Below are 26,121 nucleotides of genomic sequence, written 5' to 3'. Positions count from 1 at the left end.
TGCGTCCTGGTTAAGGCAGCGCCGAGGGTCACTCCTGGTCCAGCTCTCCCGGTTCGGGGGTTCCTTGCCTAGACACCGGCGCCCCAGGCTCTGTTCATGGACAGCTGCAGCCAGCATAGAGCTGCGCTGCGCTGGGCCCCGATGGGAGAAAAGAAGGAGAGCGGTGGAGGGGGTGACACGGCTATTGCGGAGGGAGGCGCAGGGGCCGCAGCCAGCCGGGTGCTGCAGCAGTGCGGGCAGCTTCAGAAGCTCATCGGCATCTCCCTTGGCATCCTGCGCGGTCTGGGCACCAAGTGCGCTGTGTCCAAGGACCTCACCCAGCAGGAGATACGGACCGTGCAGGTAAGGGGATCAGGGACCAGGGCTGGGCTCCAGCACCAGACTGGACATCTCCCTCGGGGCCCCAGTTCACTCCTGGCCGAGTTGCATCCTTGAGCCCGTGTCACCCCCTTGGAGGCTTCTCCTCACTCCTGCACTCGCTGATGCAGCAGCCGGAGGACCCGGGACCAGCCCTCACCTTGGGCAGGATTTGTGAGGCGGGTGCGTGTTGGGAACTGTGATGGAGGCTCAAGGGGCCTGTGGGCGGGGTGGGCTGCGCGCGGACATCCCCTTACGCCCCAAATTTCCATCTGGTGCAGCCTTCTCATCTTGTAGGTGAGGAAACCGAAGGCCTGAGGGAGAAATGACTTGCCAGGAACCCCTGTTAAGGAAAATTAACAAAGTGTGGTTATCAAAGGAGAACTGAGTTTGGATTCAAACCTGGAGTCCCACACCCTTGGTTAAGACATTATACCACCTTGAGTCTGGCCTGTTGACTGAGGGTGAGCCACTCCATCCTCATCTGATTGTGGGGTCTTGACCTCAAGTGGTTTCCTGCAGGAAGAAGCAAATGGGTTTGCTTTCCCACCTCTGTCCAGTACCTTAGGGACCCTGAGAACTGGAGAGATTCTTGGAGAGCCATCTGGTGTATGTCATGGGTGGGCCTTGTTTGAAGGTCAGTCTGCCCAGTGGGCTGGCTCAGCCTGAATGAACTGTCTTGAATCTTTGGAGATGTCTGGGTACTTTTAAGGGTTTCTCATCCTTGCACCAAAAGATCCCCTGGAAATTAGGTGGGAAAACCTTAACTTTTGTGGAGCCTTGTATTTGTCTTAAAAGTTCATGCACATAGCCAGGTGTGGTGGCTCACGCCTGTTATCCTGTCTTGGATCCCTTGAGTCAAGGAGTTTGAGACCAACCTGGACAATATAGTGAGACCCCATCTCTACAAAAAATAAAATATTAGCCGGGAGTGGTTGTGCACATCTGTAGTCCTAGCTACTACTGTGGCTGAGGTGGGAGGAGCACTTGAGCCTGCACTGAGCTGTGATCTCACCAGTGTATTCCAGCCTGGGCCACAGAGCAACACCTTGACTCAAAAAAAAAAAAAACCCAACAAGAAAAGTTCTTGAAGATTTTGCATTCTGTCCCACTATCCATTGGTTTTCATGTCAAGATAATGTTAGAAATTCTTTACAATTGCTTCCAGAAGGAGTAGCCTTTTGATCTAGTGCACAGGTGTCCAGTCTTTTGGCTTCTCAGGGCCACATTGGAAGAAGAATGCTCCTGGGCCACAGATAAAATACACTACTGCTAATGATAGCTGATGAGCTTTAAAAAAAAAGGTTTGTGCATAATTTTCATGATACCCACCACCACAGATAGGCGGAAAAGTCCTTGTAGTCAAAGGGCTGCACACGGCTGATCTAGTGTCTTGTCATCCGTTTTGGCTTTCTCCCTGACTCCAGAATGCAGGTAGAGATGTAGAGACATGCTCTCAGGACAGCTGTTGAGATAAAAAAAATTCGTTGTCATTTATTCCCAAGGACAGCTGTTTGCCATTTGCATTGAAAAAGTCTCCATTCAAACTGCTGTCACATATAAAATCTATTGATATGTCTGTATTTTTCTGTTGTCTTGGCCTTTGTGGGCAGTAGTATGTTTTAACCGAGCAAACTGTCCTTCCAAATAATGAAGCCGAAGTCAGCTTACCTGCTTGCCATTTTTCTTCCCCTTCTATTTTTCTAACCTCAGGATAATTGTAAGAATGAATTAAGATTTGTGTTTAAGGCCAGGCACAGTGTCTCAGACCTGTAATCCCAGCACTTTGGGAGGTGGAGAGGGATGTATCGCTTGAGCTCAGGAGTTGAAGACCAGCCTGGGCAACATACTGAGACTCCGTCTTGTGTAATTAAATTAAAATTTTAAAAAAGAAGAGAAAAGGACCTGTGTTTAAAATTTTAAAAAAGGGGGGAAAGTGTAATGCAAGATGTGGACCATGCTAGCTATGACTGGGAAAAATAATTTTTCCTACAGCATTATCTGTAGACTTGTATTAGCAGCATACTGGTCATAAGCGTTTTGCTTTCATCAAATATGATGAGGTAAGCTATTTTAAAGTGTGGTGGGGCTTTCTTCCGCATGGCTCCTGGAGGTGTTGAGTCCCAATTTAGCCAATTAATTTGGGTTTAATTTTGATATGGATAAGGGAGACCAGCTTCATTCATGGTGCACACACAGTTTTGCCAGTAAGGAAAAAAAAAGCAACCTGAATGTTCCTACTCATTAGATGCTATCTGGAGAGCTCCTACCCCACCCCCACCAAGGCCCTGGCCATTAAAAAGACTCAATGCAGCCTTTCTGTATCTCATACTGTATTCTGCAAGATACTCCTGTGAAAGAAAGTTGTGCTGCATCAGCCATCTCCCTCCTGAAGATCCCTGCGGATGAGGATTTGTGTTTTGAAAGTTCTGAGAATTCCTGCAACAACAATTCTCAAACTTATTTGTCCATGGGATCTTTTCTTCCACTGAATGTAGTTGAGGAGACACGGCCTTAAGCCTTGAGCAGAGAAAGAGACAGAGAGCAGCAGCTGGGTGCATGATCCAAGTGTACGGTTCTGCCTGTAGGTGGAGGGAGGAAGGTGCATTCCCAGAGCTAACACACTGTGGATTTTTATACAGAATACATGTTTTCACCTGATTTATTGGAAGGCATATGAAAAAATGGGCAGTCCACAAACAATTGTAATTTCAAGATTTACCACAATTGCATTATTTCTTCATTCTGCACGATGTCCTGGAATAGAGTTGCATTTTTCATGAGTATTGTTTCATGGATTGAGAACATGAATTTCACACCTGCATTTTTAGCCACGTGCAGAGACCTTGAGTAGAGCATGTCTGGACCTCATCTACACTATCTCTCATGCCCCAAGGGAAAGAGTGGAGACTTAACTGACAGCAAACTTTGGGGAATTAATGAGCGTTAATATTTTCTTATAGACTAATAAACATATTGGGCTAGAAGATCTACTCAGTGGGAAAAGTAAGGTTTTAGTTATCCCTGTTGAAAGTTTTTTTTTCATTTATTTTGATGCATTTGAAAAGCTGGTGATCTTAACATTGCCTATATTTTTAGTAATCTTAAGATTTTTTAGTTTTTATGTTTTGTTAGGGATCAGGCAATGGAAGATGCATATTTATAGATGAAACTTACAATATAAGGTAAATATTGACTTACTAATAGTTATCTGAGAAAATTTATTTGATCCCAATTTTATATAGTTGAGTGTGTGAAGTTGCAGGTCAAGATAACTTGGAGTTTCAACACCAAGTTTTATTCATGTGTTCATTCATGAACAGGATGCCTCCAATGTGGAGAAATTTACAATGAATAAGCATGAATAGGACCTGGCCAGTGAGCTTTCAGTCTAGCAAGGAATGTAGAACAGGAACATAGCAACTCTAATCCAATGTAGAGAGAGAGACAATTTTAAATCCAATTGAAAAATAAATAGCTGTGTTAGACTGAGGCCATCAAATAAAGCTTCATGCAATAAGCAGCAATAGATCTTCAAAGATGACAGTTTAGCAAAAGGCACAAAGATGAAAAGTGCAGAGCATTAACTAGTGTGTGGTTTAGTGTGCTGGAAATAACAGGTTGGACAAGAGTTGTGACTAGGATAAACAGCAAAAAGGATTTATGAGAGCCTGATGGCCACTAGTGACTGGGTAAGATGTGTACACTTTATGTGCAGGAAAAGGGACAAAGCTTTTGAGCAGCAGAGAAACATGATCAGAGGGATGCATGAGGAAGGTCCTCAAAACCCTAATGAGTAATCTTGGTTAAACCATTTCACTATAACTCAAGTTTTTCATGTATATACTATAATAGAAACAACATTTGTGCTCTTCCCATATGTAGAGAGGTCAAAAGAAAATCTGTTCATATAATCTTCCAAGCCAGTCACAAAGACTAAGACAAAACACTTACATATATAAAATTCATAAGATGAATTTAAAAAGATGAAAGATAGTCAATACATTTTATTTTATAACTTGGAAATTTAAACTCCTGAAAATATACCTTAATTTAAAATACGGAGGAAAGGAACAAAATCAATGTGCAAAAATCACAAGCATTCTTATACACCAATAACAGATAAACAGAGAGCTAAATCATGAGTGAACTCCCATTCACAATTTCTTCAAAGAGAATAAAATACCTAGGAATCCAACTTACAAGGGACGTGAAGGACCTCTTCAAAGAGAACTACAAACCACTGCTCAATGAAATAAAAGAGGACACAAACAAATGGAAGAACATTCCATGCTCATGGGGAGGAAGAATCAATATCGTGAAAATGGCCATACTGCCCAAGGTAATTTATAGATTCAATGCCAACCCCATCAAGCTACCAATGACTTTCTTCACAGAATTGGAAAAAACTATTTTAAAGTTCATATGGAACAAAAAAGGGCCCGCATTGCCAAGTCACTCCTAAGCCAAAAGAAGAAAGATGGGGGCATCACGCTACCTGACTTCAAGCTATACTACAAGACTACAGTAACCAAAACAGCATGGTACTGGTACCAAAACAGAGATATAGACCAATGGAACAGAACAGAGACCTCAGAAATAATGCCGCATATCTACAACCATCTGATCTTTGACAAATCTGACAAATACAAGAAATGGGGAAATGATTCCGTATTTAATAAATGGTGCTGGAAAAACTATTATAATTGATAAAAAATTCTGTAAATTTGCAGAATACAACACCTACATAGAAAAATTGGTGGCATTGCTAAATGCAAACAGCAAAAAATAAATAAAGCATTTTGTTTATAATAGCTAAAAATTATATTTCATATTACCCAATAAGTGAAAGATTTCTAAAAGAAAACCAAAAATGATTGATAATAAAATATAAAGTGAACACACACAAATTGAAAATATATCTGAAATATTCCATGTTCATGGTTCAGAAAAATTAATAGTTATTTTTTTCTTTCTTTTTTTTTATAATAATTTAAGTTCTAGGGTCCATGTGCACAACGTGTAGGTTTGTTACATATGTATACATGTGCTATGTTGGTGTGCTGCACCCATTAACATTACATTAGGTGTATCTCCTAATGCTATCCCTCCCAGCTCCCACGACCCCATGACAGACACCGGTGTGTGTGTGATGTTCCCCACCCTTAGTCCAAATGTTCTCATTGTTCAATTCCCACCTATGAGTGAGAACATGCGGTGTTTGGTTTTCTGTCCTTGTGATAGTTTGCTCAGAATGATGGTTTCCATTTTCATCCATGTCCCTACAAAGGACATGAACTCATCCTTTTTAATGGCTACATAGTATTCCATGGTGTATATGTGCCACATTTTCTTAATCCAGTCTATCACTGATGGACATTTGGGTTGGCTCCAAGTCTTTGCTATTGTCAATAGTGACACAATAAACATAAGTGTGCATGTGTCTTTATAGCAGCATGATTTATAATCCTTTGAGTATATACCAAGTAATGGGATTGCTGGGTCAAATGGTATTTCTAGTTCTAGATCCTTGAGGATCACCAAACTGTCTTCCACAATGGTTGAACTAGTTTACAGTCCCACCAACAGTGTAAAAGTGTTCCTATTTCTCCACATCCTCACCAGCGCCTGTTGTGCCCTGACTTTTTAATGATTGCCATTCCAACTGGTGTGAGGTGGTATCTCATTGTGGTTTTGATTTGCATTTCTCTGATGGCCAGTGATGATGAGCATTTTTTCATGTGTCTGTTGGCTGCATAAATGTCTTCTTTTGAGAAGTGTCTGTTCATATCCTTCGCCCAATTTGTGATGGGGTTGTTTGTTTTTTTCTTGTAAATTTGTTTGTGTTCATTGTAGATTCTGGGTATTAGCCCTTTGTCAGATGAGTAGATTGCAAAAATTTTCTCCCATTCTGTTGGTTGCCTGTTCACTCTGATGGTAGTTTCTTTTGCTGTGCAGAAGCTCTTTAGTTTAATTAGATCCCATTTGTCAATTTTGGCTTTTGTTGCCATTGCTTTTGGTGTTTTAGACATGAAGTCCTTGCCCATGCCTATGTTCTGAATGGTATTGCCTAGGTTTTCTTGTAGGGTTTTTATGGTTTTAGGTCTAACATTTAAGTCTTTAATCCATCTTGAATTAAGTTTTGTGTAAGGTGTAAGGAAGGGCTCCAGTTTCAGCTTTCCAAAATGGCTAGCCAGTTTTCCCAGTACCATTTATAAATAGGTAATCCTTTCCCCATTTCTTGTTTTTCTCAGGTTTGTCAAAGATCAGATGGTAGTAGATGTGTGGTATTATTTCTGAGGGCTCTGTTCTGTTCCATTGGCCTATACCTCTGTTTTGGTGCCAGTACCATACTGTTTCGGTTACTATAGCCTTGTAGTATAGTTTGAAGTCAGGTATTGTGATGCCTCCATCTTTGTTCTTTTGGCTTAGGATTGACTTGGCAATGTGGGCCCTTTTTTGGTTCCATATGAACTTTAAAGTAGTTTTTTCCAATTCTGTGAAGAAAGTCATTGGTAGCTTGATGGGGATGGCATTGAATCTGTAAATTACCTTGGGCAGTATGGCCATTTTCACGATATTGATTCTTCCTATTCATGAGCATGGAATGTTCTTCCATTTGTTTGTATCCTCTTTTATTTCATTGAGCAGTGGTTTCCCGTTATCCTTGAAGAGATCCTTCACATCCCTTGTAAGTTGGATTCCTAGGTATTTTATTCTCTTTGAAGCAATTGTGAATGGGAGTTCACTCATGATTTGGCTCTCTGTTTGTCTGTTATTGGTGTATAAGAATGCTTGTGATTTTTGCACATTGATTTTGTATCCTGAGACTTTGCTGAAGTTGCTTATTAGCTTAAGAAGATTTTGGGCTGAGATGATGGGGATTTCTAAATATACAATCATGTCATCTGCAAAGAGGGACAATTTGACTTCCTCTTTTCCTAATTGAATACACTTTATTTCTTTCTTCTGCCTGATTGCCCTGGCCAGAACATCCGACACTATGTTGAATAGGAGTGGTGAGAGAAGTCATCCCTGTCTTGTGCCAGTTTTCAAAGGGAATGCTTCCAGTTTTTGCCCATTCAGTATGATATTGGCTGTGGGTTTGTCATAAATAGCTTTTATCATTTTGAGATACATACCATCTATACCTAATTTATTGAGAGTTTTTAGCATGAAAGGTTGTTGAATTTTGTCAAAGGCCTTTTCTGCCTCTGTTGAGATAATCATGTGGTTTTTGTCTTTGGTTCTGTTTATATGCTGGATTACGTTTATTGGTTTGTGTATGTTGAATCAGCCTTGCATCCCAGGGATGAAGCCCACTTGATCACGGTGGATAAGCTTTTTGATGTGCTGCTGGATTCGGTTTACCAGTATTTTATTGAGGATTTTTGCATCTATGTTCATCAGATATATTGGTCTAAAATTCCCTTTTTTTGTTCTGTCTCTGTCAGGCTTTGGTATCAGGATGATGCTGGCCTCATAAAATGAGTTAGGGAGGATGCCCTCTTTTTCTATTGATTGGAATAGTTTCAAAAGGAATGGTACCAGCTCCTCCTTATACCTCTGGTAGAATTCCGCTGCGAATCTGTCTGGTCCTGGACTTTTTTTGGTTGGAGTCTATTAATTATTGCCTCAATTTCAGAGCCTGTTATTGGTCTATTCAGGGATTCAACTTCTTCCTGGTTTAGTCTTGGGAGGGTGTATGCGTCCAGGAATTTATCCATTCCTTCTAGATTTTCTAGTTTATTTGCATAGAGGTGTTTATAGTATTCTCTGATGGTAGTTTGTATTTCTGTGGGATCGGTGGTGATATCCCCTTTACCATTTTTTATTGCATCTATTTGATTTTTCTCTCTTTTCTCTTTATTAGTGTTGCTAGTGGTCTATCAATTTTGTAGATCTTTTCAAAAAACCAGCTCCTGGATTCATTGATTTTTTGAAGGGTTTTTTGTGTCTCTATCTCCTTCAGTTCTGCTCTGATCTTAGTTATTTCTTGCCTTCTGCTAGCTTTTGAATATGTTTGCTCTTGCTTCTCTAGTTCTTTTAATTGTGATGTTAGGGTGTCAATTTTAGATCTTTCCTGCTTTCTCTTGTGGGCATTTAGTGCTATAAATTTCCCTCTACACACTGCTTTGAATGCATCCCAGAGATTCTGGTATGTTGTGTCTTTGTCCTCATTGGTTTCAAAGAACATCTTTATTTCTGGCTTCATTTCATTATGTACCCAGTAGTCAGTCGTTCAGAAGCAGGTTGTTCAGTTTCCATGTCATTCTTTCCTTCCTTCCTTCCTTCTTTCCTTTCTTCCTTCTTTCCTTCCTTCCTTCCCTCCTTCTTTACTTCCTTCCTTCCTTCTTCCCGTCCTTCTTTTTTTCCTTCCTTCCTTCCTTCTTTTCTGCTTTTCCTTCCTTCCTTCCTTCTTTACTTCTTTCTTTTTTGACAGAGTTTCACTCTTGTCACCCAGGCTGGAGTGCAGAGGCACAATCTCAGCTCACTGCAACCTCCACCTCCTGGGTTCAAGAGATTCTCCTGCCTCAGCTTTGCGAGTAGCTGGGAATACAGCCACCTGCCATCATGCCCGGCTAATTTTTGTATTTTTAGTAGAGACAGGGTTTCATCATGTTGGCCAAGCCCGTCTCGAACTCCTAACCTCAAGCGATCCACCCAGCTCGGCCTCCCAAAGTGCTGGGATTACAGGTGTGAGCCACTGCACCCGGCCTTTTTTTTTTCTTTTTTGATAAAAGTCATCTTAACTGAGGTGAGATGGTACCTTCTACCATTCTCTAGGTTGTTTGTGCACCATGTTGATTATTTCTTTTTTCTGTGCAGAAGATCTTTAGTTCAGCTAAATCCCATTTGTCTATTTTTGTTTTCATTGCATTTGCTTTTGCAGTCTTAGTCATATTTTATTTGCCTAGGGCAATGTCCCGAGAATTTTCCTTACATTTTCTTCAACTATTTTTATAGTTTCAGTTTATACTTATAAATATTGAATCTATATTCAGTTAATTTTTGCCTCTGGTGAGATAGAAGTCTGGTTTTATTCTTCTACGTAAGGCTGTCTAATTCTCCCAGCACCACTTATTGAATAGAGGGTTGTTTCTCCAGTGAATATTTTTGTCAGTGTTGTCAAAGAAAAGTTGGTTGTAGATATTTGGCTTCATTTCTGGGCTCTCTATTCTCTTGCATTAATTTTTTTTTAGATAGGATTTTTCTGTCATTGTCCAGCCTGCAGAGTAATGGCACGATCTCGGCTCACTGCAACCTCTGCCTCCTGTGTTCAAGTGATTCTCCACATCTTTGGCACTGCCCTAGTAGAGGCTGTCCGTGGTGGCTCCACTCCTGCATCAGGCTTATTCCTGGGCACATAGTTCTCTACATACATCTTCTGATATCTAGATAGAAGCTGCCCAGCCTCCTTCACTCTTCCATTCTGTATATCTGCCATAATCCAGTTGTCCCAACACCATTTACTGAATACAGAGATTTTTCCTCATTGCTTGTTTTTGTCAGCCTTATCAAATATAAGATGGTTGTATATGTGCAGCTTTATTTCTTTATTTCTGTTTTCTATTTTGTCCCATTTTTCCTGCATGTCTTCTCATGTACCAGTACCAAGCCGTTTCTGTTACTGTGACTTTATGGTGTAGTTTAAATTCGTGTATCATGATGCCTCTGGCATTGCTCTTTCTGCTTAGGATTGCTTTGGCTATTCAGGCTGTTTTTGGTTCCATACAAATTTAGAATATATAAAATTTTTCTAATTCTGTGAAGAATGATGGTGATAGTTTTATGTAAATTGTATTGAATCTGTAAATTGCTTTGGACAGTATGACAATTTTTACAATACTTATTCTTCCAACCATGAGCATGAAATATTTTCCCATTTATTTGTGTCATTTGTGATTTCTTTCTGCTGTGTTTTGTAGTTCTCCTTGTAGAGATCTTTCACCTTGTTTGTTACCTGTATTTCCAGGCATTTCATATTTTGTGTGCATGAATATTGTAAGTGGGATAGGATTGTGTTCTTGATTTCAGTCTCAGCTTGGACGTAGTTGGGGTATAGAAATGCTAGATTTTTGTACATTGATTTTGTATCCCAACACTTTACCAAAGTTGTTTATCTATTCTAGAATTATTTTGGCAGGGTCTTTAGAATTTTGTAGGTAGAGAATTATATCATCAGTTTGGAGAGATACATTGACTTCTTCTTTTCCTATTTGGATTCTGTATTAGTCCATTTGCACACTATAAAGAAACACCTGAGACTGTGTAATTTATAAAGATTTTTAATTGTTTCATGGTTCTTCAGGCTGTACAGGAAGCATGGCTGGGGAGGCCTCAGGATCCTGACAATCAGTACAGAAAGGGAAGCATCATGTCCTACATGGCTGGAGCAGGAGGAAGAGAGACAAGGGAGGTGCCACATACTTTGAAACCAGATCTCCTGAGGGCTCTATCATGGGATCAGCACAAGAGAGAGAGACTCATCCCCATGATCTAATCGCCTTTCACCAGGCCCCACCCTCAACACTGGGAATTACAATTTGACATTTAATTTGAGTGGGGACACAAATTCAAACCATATCAGCTGCCTTTTATTTTGATATTGCTCGGTTGCTCTGACTAGGATTTCTAGTACTATGTTCAATAGCAGTGGTGAGAGGGCATCTTGGTCTTCTTTCACTTCTAAAGGGTTTTGAGCTTTTGCTCACTCAGTATAATGTTGACTGTGGGTTGGTCATAGATGGCTCTTATTATTTTGAGGTATATTTTTTGATGCCTAGTCTGTTAAGGGTTTTTATTATGAGTGGATGTTGGATCCTATCAAAAGCTTTCTCAGCATCTATTGAGATAATCATACAGTTTTTGCTATTATTCTGCTTACATGGTGAATCACAGTTACTGAATTGTCGATGTTGAATGAACCTCGCCTTCCAGGGGTAAAGCCTACTTGATCATGATGTATTACATTTTAAAGTGCTTCTGGATTCTATTTGCTAGTATTTTGTTGAGAACTTTTAGGTCCATATTCACCAGGAATATTCATCTGATGTTTTCTTTTTTAATTATGCATCTTCCTGATTTTGTATCCCAAGAACACACAGTGAAGGATGGACAGTCTCCTCAATATATGATGTAAAAACTGGACATCTATATGCAAAAGAAATAAAATTAGACCTTCTCTAACACCATATTCAAAAATAAAGTAAAAATGAACACAACCTGAAGCCACAAACTCATAGACCACATGGAAAAAAACTTCCTGTCATTGATTCAGAAATGATTTCTTTCAATTTAATAGAAAAAAGCACAGGAAAAAAACTATGTGCAATTATATATCCGACATAAGTTCTATCCAAAAGTATAAATAACTCATGCAACTCAATAGCAAATAACAAATGATCTGATAAAAAGGGCAAAAACTCTATAGGTTTTTCTTCAGAAAACACACACATGGAAAACAGAGCCTAAAAGGGTTCTCAACATTACTAATTATCAGAGGAATTCAAATCAAAATCATGATGAGATATCACCTCCCACCACTTTAAATGGCTGTTATCAGCAAGACATATAACACATATTGGCAAGAATGTGCTGAAAAGGGGATCCTTTTAGGGTGTGGTAGGATTGGTTACTCAATAAATTGAGAAATAAAGCTATCATATCATCTGGTGATCCCACTTCTTGTTATTTATTCAAAGAAGTAAAATTACTATGTTAAACACATGCTGATTGTAAGATTATTTATAATAGTGTAGATTTGTAAAATAGTTTAATGACCATAGATTGATGAATGTATAAAGAAAATGTGTATACATAAAACTGAATTTTATTCAGCTTTGAAAAGAAGGAAATTCTGACATTTGCAACAACATGGATGGGCCTGGAGGACATGATGCTAAGTGGAATAAGCCAGATGCAGAAAGACAAATGCTGCATGATCTCATTTACATGTGGGATCTAAAATACCCAAGCTCTTGAAAGCAGAGAGTAAAATAATGGGTCCCAGGATGCGGGAGGAGAGGGAAATTGGGTGATGTTTAAAGTGTACAGAATTTCAGGTGTGCAGGTTGAATGAGTTCTGGAGATCTAATGTACAGCAATGTTCCTGTATTTAATGCTGTGTTATAAAAGTGATTTTTGCTGAAAGGGTAGATCTTAGATATTCTCATCTCACACACACACACACTCCATTTAAAAAAAATGTATGTGAGATGATAGATACACAAATTACCTTGATCATGATGAGCATTTTACAATGTGTATCTGATATGGTTTGCAACTTGTCCTGGCCTGAATCTCGTGTTGTATTATAATCCTCAATCCTGAAGCTGGGACCCAGTGGGAGAGGGCTTGGGTCATGGGGTGGGTCTTTCATGAATGGTTTAGCACCGACTCTTGGTGCTGTTCTCATAATATTGTGTGAGTTATCATAAGATCTGTTTGTCTAACTGTGTAGACCTCCCTCTCTTCCTGTGGCCCCTGCTCTGGCCATGTGACGTGTCTACTACTATTTGTCTTCTGCTATGGTTCTAACTTTCTTGAGTATCACCAGAAGGAGAAGCCACTACACTTCCTGTACAGTCTGCAGAAAAATGAGCCAATTAAGCATCTATTTTTTTGTTTCAAATTACTCAGTCTCAAGCATTTCTTTATAGCAGTGTGAGACTGGACTAACACAATATCAAAACATGAAGTGGTGCACCTTAAACATATACATTTAAAAATATTTCAGTTGTACCTCAGTAAAACTGAAAAAATTAAAGTTACTTTTATAATAAATAAATACCATGCTCATGGATAGGAAGAATCAATATTGTTAAAATGGCCATACTGCCCAAAGCAATTTATACAGTCAATGCTATTCCCATCAAGCTACCATTGACTTTCTTCACAGAGCTAGAAAAAACTACCTTAAACTTCATATGAAACTAAAAACAGCCCGTATAGCCAAGACAGTCCTAAGCAAAAAGAAGAAAGCTGAAGGCATTATGCTACCTGACTTCAAATTATACTATAAGGCTACATTAACAAAAACAGCATGGCACTGGTACCAAAACAGTTATATAGACCAATGGAACAGAACAGAGGCCACAGAAATAACACCACGCATCTACAACCATCTGATCTTCAACAAACCTGACAAAAACCAGCGATGGGGAAATGATCCCTATTTAATAAATGGTGCTGGGAAAACTGGGTAGCCATATCGAGAAAACTGAAACTGGATCCTTTCCTTGCACCTTATACAAAAATTAACTCTAGATGCATTAAAGACTTAAATGTAAAACCTAAAACCACAAAAACCCTAGAAGAAAACATAGGCAATATCATTCAGGACATAGGCATGGGCAAAGGCTTCATGACTAAAACACCAAAAGCAATTACAACAAAAGCCAAAATTGACAAGCAGGATCTAATTAAACTAAAGAGCTTCTGCTCAGCAAAAGAAACTATCATCAGAATGAACAGGCAACCTACAGAATGGGAGAAAATTTTTGCAATCTATCCATCTGACAAAGTTCTAATATCCAGAATCTACAAGGAACTTGAACAAATTTACAAGAAAAAAAACCAAACAACCCCATCAAAAAGTGGGTGAAGGACATGAACAGACACTTCTCAGAAAAAGACATTTATGCAGCTAACAAACATATGAAAAAAAAAAGCTCATTATCACTGGTCATTAGGGAAATGCAAATCAAAATCACAATGAGACACCATCTCATGCCAGTTAGAATGTTGATCATTAAAAAGTCTGGAAACAACAGATGCTGGTGAGAATGTGGAGAAATAGGAACACTTTTACACTGTTGGGGGGAGTGTAAATCAGTTCAACCATTGCGGAAGACAGTGTGGAAATTCCTCAAGGATCTAGAACGAGAAATACCATTTGACCCAGCAGTCCTATTACCGGGTATATACCCAAAGGGTTATAAATCATTCTACTATAAAGACACATGCACATGTATGTTTATTGCAGCACTATTTACAATAGCAAAGATGTGGAACCAACTCAAATATCCATCAATGATAGACTGGATGAAAAAATGTGGCATATGTACACCATGAACTACTATGCAGCCATAAAAAAGAATGATTTCAGGTCCTTTGCAGGGACATGGATGAAGCTGGAAGCCATCATCCTCAGCAAACTAACACAGGAACAGAAAACCAAACACCACATGTTCTCACTCATAAGTGGGAGTTGAACAATGAGAACACATGGACACAAGGAGGGGAACATGACACACTGGGATGTGTCGGGGAGAAAAAGCATTAGGAAAGGGGAGGGAGAGCATTAGGACAAATACCTACTGCACGAGGTGCTTCAAACCTAGATGACAGATTGATAGGTGCAGCAAACCACCATGGCACATGTATACTTATTTAAGAAACCTACATGTTCAGCACATGTATCCCAGAACTTAAAGTAAAATTTAAAATAGAAATAAATAGTAATCAAAAATAAAAAAAGAAATACATACTTCATATTTTCTTAACAAAAATGAAACAATATAGGAAAACCTACACTAATGTATTTGAAACAGCTTTGCCTATAATATTCATAAAATGGAAACAAATTTAAAGTACATCAACAGGAAAATAAATCAAAATATTCTCATTTATTTACTTAATGGACTGACTCAGATATAAAATCTTTCTCCTTCCTCTCTCTCTCTCCATACGTACATGAAAACTTTGAGGTTTCATATCAGAGTCAGTCTACGAATCGAATAAATGACAATATGTTGATCTAATTTTATACATTAAATAGTATGAATTAATCTCAAAAATATCAAAGCCCCTTTCGGAAAAAAGGTCTATAATGTTTCATTCCATTTATATAAAGTTCAAAACAGAAAAAAAAATGGATCTGTATTGTCAGAAATCAAAACATTTCCCCTTGCAGAAGTTGACCGCAAGAACAGGGAAAACCCACGATGTGGGGATGGACTTGCTCTTCAGCTACCTTAGGTATTGAGAACAAGGGTATTCACATTTGCCAGAAACTCTCTAGTGATACATTTCAGATCTATGCATATTTTATTATATGTAAATTTTATCTCACAAAAACAAAAAATGAAAAACTGTAGAATAGTTTAAAATTCAGTAAATAATAAAATTAATATTAAAACCCTATCCAAAATATGAACATTATTATATGAATTAATAAAATGCATTCAAGTATATGTACTAAAATTAAATCCCAGAAATCAAAAAGACAAAGGTAACATCTTAAACTTAATAATTAATATGCATGCATTTCATAGAGAAGAAAAAAAGTCAAGACATGAGGAACATATATTCCTTTTTTCCAATCAAATGTAATTAAATTATTTATACAATATTTTAACCTGTGTCATTAGTATAAATTACTAATATTTTGTGTGATATTACAACTGATAACAACTTTTAAAGAAAAAAAGATGCTTGAGAGCACGTGAACTAAATTAAATGTATTCTCAAAGTTGGTCCAACTATTACACTTCAAAGTTCTAATAATACCCTGGTTTGAGTGGGACTTTGAAAAAATTAATTCTAAGAGATAAATTTAAAAAATAAACTGATAATCTGTAATAAAGAGAAATCAGCATTCCATATCAGAGAAAAATGAAAATTTGCAATACATGTAAAGTCCTGAGAAGAAACCTTGAAACACGGAAAGGGTCTCATGTATAGTAGGTTGTAATACGTCTATTGTTAAAATTATCACCTTTATGTTGTTTTGAAAAATTAAAGCTAAGCATAATGAAATTAATGTTTTTGTGCTCATCTGGTATAACAGCATGTTGAGAAAATGGAAGAGCCCTGTAACCCTGAGGAGGTGGCTTAATCTAAGGAGAGGCATCAGATTTAAAAATATATAATTAAAATTTCATTGAAAATTGAGAAATTTTGGTTGTATATATTTATGGGGCACAAAGCTATGTTATGGTTTGTGAATGCAATATGGAATAATTGAATCGAGTTAATTCACATATATATTACCTCAAATCGTCAAATCCTTATCTTTTTTGTGACAAGAACATTTGTAATTTTTTCTTGACTATTTTAAAATGACGAATACACTATGTTAAAGCTTAGAAATAGACATCCATTTATGTAAACTATAGAGAACTGTTGAAATCAATTATAGATTACTCTAATTTATATTTAGCTCATCATTAAGTTTAATTCTTTAGAAAATATTTTAGAATTATTTTGTTATAATGTTAAATATAAATGACTACACATGTATGTATAGGCTTGTGTATTTACACATATGTCTGCAGATGTAAATTAATGTCCCCATAGATATGTAGTTGCTGGTATGGACAGACATTAATAAAACTAGGCCAGGCGTGGTGGCTCATGCCTGTAATCCCACCACTTTGGGAGGCCGAGGTGTGCAGATCACGAAGTCAGGAAATCGAGACCACACTGGCCAACATGGTGAAACCCCGTCGATACTAAAAATACAAAAATTAGCCAGGCATGATTGCGCGCACCTGTAATCCCAGCTTCTCGGGAGGCTGAGGCAGGAGAATTGCTTGAACCTGGGAGGTGGAAGACGTTGCAGTGAGCTGAGATCGTGCCACTGCACTCTCCAGCCTGGCGACAGAGCAAGACTCCGTCTCAAAAAATATTTATAATATGAGCATGATTATATTGCCAAATATAAAATAAAATATCATAATGGCAACAATCAATTTTACCTGTCACCTTGACTAGACCGTAGTCTCATCTATTCAATCACACACTAGCCTAGGTGTTGCTCCCATGGCATAATACAGGTGTTAGTGGAGCCTGCCATTATTTTTTCCTAAGTCATGAAGAGTGTTCTAGATAATCTAGTTGGGACTGATTCAAAGACAGCATAACAGAAGACGATGGGGCTCCGTGGTGGACGGCAGATGCAGGTCTTCCCAGGAATTCCAGCCTGTCTTTCCCGAAGGCCAGTAGTATTGACCTTAAACTGCCTAGCCAGATTCTACAATTATTTTTACCCAGAGCTCACAGCACAATGGAGTGCCCATCCCCAGCTCTTCTCAAAGTCACAGGTGAGAGTCCAAACTCAGATAGTGTGAGAAGCACAAGATCAGCTCTACATCAATATCCTGTTGGAGAAAACTAGTATTATTCCCTTCATGGCTAATGTCCACTACATTTTCCAAATGCCTCCATGCACAGAAGACAACAGGAGTGTCCAGACAATGGTGAGTGAGAAAGTCCCCTCAGCCTACCCAGGTCCTGCAGACCCAAGCCCTGGAATTTTGACTACAGAAAACACATCGTCTGTTTTCAGGGAAGAGAAGAAGAAAGGGAACTGTGAGAATCAAGTCTACAGAGATGGAAAATGGATCAGCAGAAAGAGGGTCAGCTGAATCAGTCTGAGTCAGATGGGCACAGTTTTACAAGTTGAGAGGGGATAGCTGTGAAAACCATCAGGTTTTAAGGACCCTGACCCTGGGTGAGCCTCTCTCTTGGCTCCCATCAGAGCTCAAGGCCTGTTCTAATCAGAGATTCCCATGGAGGTCTCTGCTCTGAGTCTAATTGGAAAACACTCTCCAGGTTTCCCTGAGATTCCTCAGGACTCTCATCCTGACCATGAAAGGATTATTTCTGCCCCCAAAGTGACACCCTGGCTTCTGTGGAGGTGAGGGTGTTTCCTCTTGTTACAAAAACAAAGGAACAACAACAACAAAAAAGTTTTCCATTTAGAGACATCAAATGTTAGTATAGAATTTTAAATCTGGAGAAGTTCCCTGGGGAAATTTGACGATGAGGCTGCCTCAGGCCATGACAGAAAGCCAGCCCTCAGCAGCACCTGCACCTGCCCTGGAGACAGCCCCGTGCACAGTGTCCTCGCGCCCCCTGGTGGTCTCTGGGACCCCTTCAGGGAGGTTTATGCCTGGGCTCTCACTGACTTCCCCTCACTGTGTGTTTCACACAGTAATACACAGCCGTGTCCTCGGCTCTCAGGCTGTTCATTTGCAGATACAGTGAGTTCTTGGCGTTGTCCCTGGAGATGGTGAATCGGCCCTTCACAGAGTCTGCGTAGTTTGTGTAACCACTATCACCACTAATGTATGAAACCCACTCCAGTCCCTTCCCTGGAGCCTGGAGGACCCAGCTCGTGTAGTGGTTACTGAAGGTGAATCCAGAGGCTGCACAGGAGAGTCTCAGGGACCCCCCAGGCTGTACCAAGCCTCCCCCAGACTCCACCAGCTGCACCTCACACTGGGCACCTGCGAACACAGAGACAACCTGGTCAGAAACTGCCACATATATTCACTGCTTATCTCACTCACGTCCTCTCAATGTCTCTAGTTCGCCATAAATCACCTTTTATAATAGCAACAAGGAAAACCCAGTTCAGCCCAAACTCCATGGTGAGTCCTCTGTGTTCAGTGCTGATCACCAGATGGAAATTCCTGGGAATTCTGGGGCTGGGGCTCTTCTCCCAGAGCTGCAGGGTCAGGGCTGGGCTGGTTTTTATCAGCAGACAGAGGGCCCTATTTGCATGTCTCCTACTATATAGCAAGCTCTGTGGTGGGACAGCTGAGGAGAGGGCAGTGCCCAGAGCAGATAAGAGCATCCCAGAAAACATTGGAGGTAATCCTATCTCTCAGGAAAATATAACTTCAGATTATGTGATTGTGCCTTGATGATCAATTAGCAGTCATCATCTTATTTAATGTTTACACATTTGCAGAATATATTCAGTGCAAGTGTCAATGTTAAATTTGTAGAGAAGATGAATTACATACATAACAGATCAGTTGTGCAATGTGTCCAATATCACACATCTGGCCAGAGTTAGCCCTATTACCTGTGTCTGTGCCTCTAAACACTGGAGGAGACTGCTCCCCTGAGACAGCTCCAGGGCGATGTGGGACATGCCTAGTGGACTTTTCAGGATGTCCCACCTGTCATAACAACTTTATGTGACTTTGCTTTTTCTAGTGTTTACCTGAAATATGCAATCAGTGTTCACATGTGTGTATTTTCAGGAGTCCGTGATTATTCAAGTGTCAATATTCATCTCTTTCTTCCTCTTCCTCAGCCAATGTACTCATTTTTTGTTACTGCTTTATTCAAAAATTCAATCCATAGTGAATTCAAATTTATAGTGTACAATTTGGAAAATGTTGGTATATGTGTGCAGCCTTTGAATCAGCACTTCAATCATGCTATTAGCAATTAAATTAACCTCTAATTTTTTTCTCTCACTTCTCTGTAATTTTATTTCACCAACTTGTTACTCTCACCACACTTTTCTCAGAAAAATTCAGATCTTTTCCATGTTAATTTAGAATAGTTGCATTTTCTACAGTTTATACAAATGAAATCACAGGAGATTTACTGTGAATTCTTTAGCTTCCTACACTCAGCACAATTATTTGATAATGTCCTCACATTCTTATGTGACTGAGGCATGCCTTGATTTCAATTGTTCATTGTATTTCAGTATATGAATATTTCTCAAATTAACAATGCACCAAATAGTGGATATTTGATATTTTGTCTTCATTTCTGAATTTTATTTAGAAAGCAAATACTAAGCATGGGAATATAAAAAAAATGAGAAAATGATCTTCTTCTGACCTCATTAATAAGAAACTTGAACAACTATGAAAAATGAACGCTTCAACATATCTTAGTTGATGTCACAGAGAAAAAAACCCTGAAATCTGAGAAATAGGGGCCTGCAGAGAGAACTAGGGTCCATTTATTAGAGTACCTGGAGCAGGTGCCACTCGTTGTATAGTATTGAAGATAGGAAAAAACTAACCTGGAAATGTTTCATGAGTTGTTGAGGATGTATGTGCTAAGGGTGTGAGAGTGTGAAACTCCCGGCACTTGCAGGCTTTTCCTACAGAATTGGGGAAATCCCCAGACAAGTCACCCACCTGCTGTCCTGTGGTGTTGACTGGGGAGGAAGAATAGCAGCTGTGTTCAATGCTGAATCCCCCTTCACGATATGTGGGAGACATTTATTAAATCTTGTGTCCTTCAGGCACTGGTAGAATCAACTAGGACACAAGGAAACAGAGGACACCAAGGAAACTCTACCCAGAATCACCTCCCATCTCTTTCCTGAGGAATGAAGTCCTGAGTCTGTGGGGTAAGGACAGTGGGTCAGAAGCTGAGGACACTGACGAAAAACCACTGTGGCTGGGAAGAGACACTCTGACTTGGAGAAGGGAAGGAACAGGAACACTTGGAAGACCATGCTTCAGAACCACTCTCACCACCCATAGCTAAGAAGGAGACTCAGTCAGAAAGTTGGAGAACATCCCCCTGTGTCAAAGCCCCTTCACCCCACAAACAATCACCAAGTAAAAGTGTCAGCAGGATGCACCTGCCACAGATGAAAGAGACAGGCTCTCTCTGGGGAGAGAAATGGGAAGAGCCAAACCGGGACACAAAAGTGGGTATCACTGGAGGAACCTGAACTTTTTGTGAACAGGAGAAGCTGACTTCAACTCTGATAGCCGTGGCAACCATACACTTGAAATCCAACCCTGACTAGATTCATAGAAATGTGGTTAATAAAGGCCCAGCAGAATGTAATGTGTGATCGTCTCCATGAATAAAATAATAAACACAAGAAAATAAATTACAAGTGAAATGCAAACTGGAATTCTACATGCATTACATTTTCATTAAAAGTGAAAGGCAAATAAAATTCTGTCATTAAAAAAAGATCTTGAGACAATTTATTGTCAGCACATTCATGCTTCAGTGCACATTTTAACAAACTTTCTCTGCTAGTAGCCATGTGATATACATTCAAAACATAAATCTATATGAAGAAATTAAGACTGTACAAAATGAGAAAATCAAGATGAAGTGCAGTTTTTATCTTTGTAATTGCTATATTATATAACTGTAAAAGGAATAAAAAATTACATATTATATTTTATAGCATATGTAAGTTCAAACTGGGAATAAACAAGAAAGAGTGGTGAGAAGGAGGAATTCAAAGCACACAGTTACACTGTCTCTGTTCTTCATATCAAGGCCATCACAGTATCTGCATTAGAATCTAATTATATACAATTCTTATAGAATCTAATTATATACACTTCTTATACAATCTAATTATATACAATTCTTATTGTAAACCTTATGGTAAACAATATAATATTTATAAAAGTGAATTAGATTATATGTTAATAGAGAAATAAACGTCATTGTGAAGTGCTAATTTAAACAAGATAACAGAAAAATAAAATTAGTTTAAAAATAGAACTTACTGTAGTTGATTTAAAAAAACAAGCACCAACTAGAAGCTATGTATTAGAAAATTACAGTACATATTCACAAATGTAAAAACTAAAGATGGGAAAACATGGATTATGAAAATGTTAACCAAAATAAATCTATAGTAGCTGTGTAAAGTTAAGAAAAAATATACATCAAAAAAGACTTCTAGGACTTAACAGGGATATTACATAGGATAAAGTTACCAGTTTTTTAAAAGATGCCAAAAATACTTAACAAGTATAGAATAGATGAAGAATGCACCATTCTTTGTGATTTACAAAACAAACATGATAAAAGAAGTAAAGATGTCAGTGAGACCGTGCACGTAAGTGTGCATGTAAAAACTTCCTCTTGAATTTCTCCCTGTTGCCACCCACACCAACCCCAGGCCTGGAGTCTGCTGGCCCAAGCTGATGCTGCAATCTGTGAAGGTGAATCCAGAGTCTTTGCAGGAGGGGCTCAGTGAACCGCTGGGCTGTACAATTTTTCCCCCTCAGACTCCACCTTCAATTTTCCTCCCCTCAGACCTTCACATAGGACTTCTGCAAACACAGAGAGAATGGACTGAGAACAGCCACAAGTGGAGCAGCCCCAGCTGGACCTGATTCACAAGGGCCACTAATACTGAGGGTGATGAGAAGGGAAGCCCAGATCAGTGCAGATCCCACAGTGTGGACACTGAGGAAGGGCACACACATGGGATGGCTCCTCACCAGGGCCTGAAGGAACAGGGGATGAGCTGCCTTTCATGAGGAGGGGAGGGGACACATTTCCATGTCTTTCTTTTTGTGGTCATGGGTGCACCGCTCGGCATTGCTCAGCTGTCCTCTGTGTCTCCATTTCAGGGAGGGCAGGGTCAAAGGATTCCCGGGTCTGGAGGCACAGGGTTAATCTGCCAATTACTCTTTCTTATTCTCCAGGGTGGACACTATTCAGGTATCTTCATAGTAGAAAACATTATCATCAAATACATCCAGTAAGAACATAAAAACACATTTCCAGAGAAAACAGACATCTCTCTGTAATCAGTAGACTTAGAGCTGGAAACCACTGTTCCTGACCATGTGGCAGAGTTGAGTTACAATGAAAATAATGCAGATCTACACCTTGTTAGGGAGGGGGTTTATAATTATCATTATCTTCAGATCACTTTTCGCAACATATTTCAACATCAGATATATGGACTTGTGTCAGGAAACAGTCAATGTGGACATATGTGTACTTAGTGAAGAGTTCACATGGGGACGTGTTTGCTTGTCTGAGACAAGAGTAAACGTGAGGAAATGTCTGTTTTCTGAGGAAAGAGTAACTGTAAGGACATATGTGGTAGTCTGAGGAAAGAGTCCATGTGGGGACATGTGTGTTTGTCTGATGGAAGAATCCACATGAGTAAAGGTGTGTTTGTCTGACAGAAGAGCCCACATGTTGACAGGTGTGTGTACCCATTTGAGGGTAAATGAGCATTCATGGACAGGGTATGTCTGAACTCAGCTGACGTTTGGGAAAAATCTTTCTCAATCTAGGAAAGAAAAGGAATCCTCTGGGTTACTTGCTTGTCAGGAAGAGAAAACCTGGGTCAAGTAGAAAATTGATTTTTTTCAAAAAATATCTTTAGTAAATGGAAACGTCTTATATGTAAATGAGGAAAATTACTTCCTTCTTTGTTGCATGCATCTCATAATATCCCCACACTCCCAAATATGTTATTAGATAATTTTGTACAGTCTGCATTTTATCCATGGGTTAATGAATTCCTAAATATATTTTTAATTGTGTATATTTAGGTTTATATTGTCCATCACAAAATTATGAGCTGGGACAAATTAATTGTGTCTTGTCTCAACCATTGCATATCACTAAAATAGTCTTAACTCTTCTTAAACAAGGCCTGTTTTACTTATTTCACACCCACTCTCTAAATTCCTGGAATATCCTCTCTGTTTACCTGAGTATAGTTTTGACTTTTACAGAATTTCAAATAAATGAAACTATACAGTGCAATTGAAATGACTTCACTGAAGAAAGTGGGAAATGAGGTTCCTGAAGTAAGCAACTTTGAAAATGAGGTGGTTCTCTAAGTTTAAATTGTAAAGAAATCACACATAAGTACTCTATCTAGTAGATAAACATGTTTCCTACAAGGGTACAGCTTTACATTTCTGAAACCACTATGCATGTGTCCTGAAATCGTGCAACTAAGTAATCAAATGGCATATGGTTGGATGGGATTCCTCACTTTGTAGTGGATGGTTATGGACAGTCAAGAAAGGAAGGTTAGAAAGGTCCATGTGGCAGCATAGTTGGGTGGAGAGACCAGTGTGTGCTCATTTTTAATGTAATCAAGTTACAGAAGATTAGATACATAGTTTCAATGGGTCCATAAACATGATTCATATAAACATGCTCATTTACTAGAACAGAAGGTTGAGAGGTCCCAGAAGTACTTATACCACATTAACAACACACATACCCATTATCATAATATTTTATTTTAACACTATTCTTTAAAATCAGAAACAAGCAATCTTTATATAAATGGCTAATTCTATGTATGAAAAAGGTGATAAAGAAACAAGCTTAGAATCTATTTTAATATCAGGAAACAGGGAAGGGTTCAAAAACAAAAGGATTAGCTTTGCTGTAAGGATGCAGGATCCAAACTAAATGAGCTCCCAGCACCTAATAAAGCTGTGGAGATTTGAACAAGAAAATGAATAATGTAGCATGGATCTTCTTCAGAGTATGAAACAGACATCCATAAACCAATATGGATGTTAATAGATGATTAAACAAAGAAACGATGGGAAGAAGAACACGTCTTCTTGTAGAAGTATTCCAAATATCTCAGGCAGATATTCCTCCAATCAATAGGTGAAGGCTAAACATTCATGAGCTGATTGTGTCCTGAGATTAGAGACATGGAATAAATAATCACTATTAGTGTATTTTATAATGAGACTTCAGATATAATGCCAAATACATGATCTATGAATGAATAATTTTTTTATGTTTTTTGTCTAAATTTGTGCACACACACACACACACACACACATATTTTTTGAAATACCCACTGATAAAAGAGAAAAAGGCAACCACAGACTGGGAGAAAATACTTCCAAGTCATATATTTGTTAAATCAATTCTTTCAATTTGTTAAATGACTTTTATAATCAATATGCAAGTAAACTTACAACTAATGAAAAGAAAACAATGGAGATAAAAATGAACCAAATATCAGGAAAGGCATCTCAGCAAAAATTATATAAAAATTGTTTAATATAAATTTTTTTATTTGGGACATGTGCATTTAAATAAATATTAGATGCCATTACTAACCTATCAGCATGGCTAAAACTCACAATACTCATGATGATAAATGGTAACATGAATGTGGAAAAACAAGAAATGTCATGCATTGATGGTGGGAATTCAAAACGTTACATGCACAAAATGAGATTTTTTGGCATTTTTTAAATAGAGATAAAAGTAGAGTTAAAATGTGAACTTGTGCTTGTGTTCCGAAGTATTTACAACGTTGATTCAGAAATTGATGTTTACAAAGATTGATTCAGAGGAAGTTCTGTATCAGATTTGTTAATGTGATTCATTCTACAATCCCTGAAATTTGCTTGCAGAAAAATGATGTATGAAAAATATCTCAAATAACTAAAATCCTGTCCACTCAAGCCCTTGTCCAGGGGCCCATCGCACCCAGTGCAAGTAGCAGTAGGTGAAGGTGTATCCAGAAGCCTTGCAGGAGACCTTCACTGAGGCCGCAGGCTTCTTCACCTCAGCCCCAGACTGCACCAGCTGCACCAGGAAGTGGGCACCTGTGGGGAGGACACAGGATGGATGAAAGCCCCCTTGACTGGACTCAATCCCCTCCTCATTACTGGGACCTGGGAACCCCTTACCTGTGGCTGCTGCCACCAAGAAGAGGATCTTGCAGGTCCAGCCCATGGTGAGATGTGCTCTCAGGGGATTCTCTCAGGTGATTCTCTCAGGGCACAGAACATATTTACCTCAGTGGATATCAGTATATTTGCATATTCATAAGACAAAGCCTTTCTTAACTCAAAGCCCTATCCGTGATAAGAAAGGGAAGATAAATGACACATCAGCCTTACAAGAGTGAGATGAAGATGGTCGAAGTCCTAATCCTGCTTGAGGAAATGCATGCCCTGCTCCATTTACAAACATTTGTGGACAGACATCCTTTCACTGAAGAATAAGCCCGTATAGAACAGGCTCCTCACTGTAAGCCTATATTTGATTAGCATAGAGACCACTTGGATCATTTTTGGAACCATCACTCTCCATCACACTGAGCAGGTGCCTTGGTCTTTTCCTGGACCCATCAGGCACCAGCACAGCTCATTGGTGACTCTGAGAAAGTGACGCTTATGTCCCACATGAGTGTCCAGGAGGGACCTCTGAGATCTACTGGGTGCTCCTGAGACACTGTCTCCAGCACCTGACTCATGTCCTGATCCCCCAGGATCT

At 39.0% G+C, this 26,121-nt stretch overlaps 1 gene segment (V, D, J or C); it reads right to left on the bottom strand.

The window, feature by feature from the left end:
• Positions 1-464: 464 nt before the first annotated feature.
• On the bottom strand, positions 465-25,578 carry LOC134807784 (immunoglobulin heavy variable 1-3-like). The segment is given in 4 exon segments: positions 465-700; positions 18,273-18,427; positions 25,286-25,448; positions 25,533-25,578. Coding segments are annotated over 4 exon segments (600 nt in total).
• Positions 25,579-26,121: the final 543 nt, after the last annotated feature.

This window comes from Pan troglodytes, chromosome 12 (genome assembly GCF_028858775.2).
Source record: "Pan troglodytes isolate AG18354 chromosome 12, NHGRI_mPanTro3-v2.0_pri, whole genome shotgun sequence".
NCBI lineage: Eukaryota > Metazoa > Chordata > Mammalia > Primates > Hominidae > Pan > Pan troglodytes.
The sequence above is the reverse complement of the archived record's forward strand: the minus strand, read 5'-3'. Positions and strand labels throughout refer to the sequence as shown.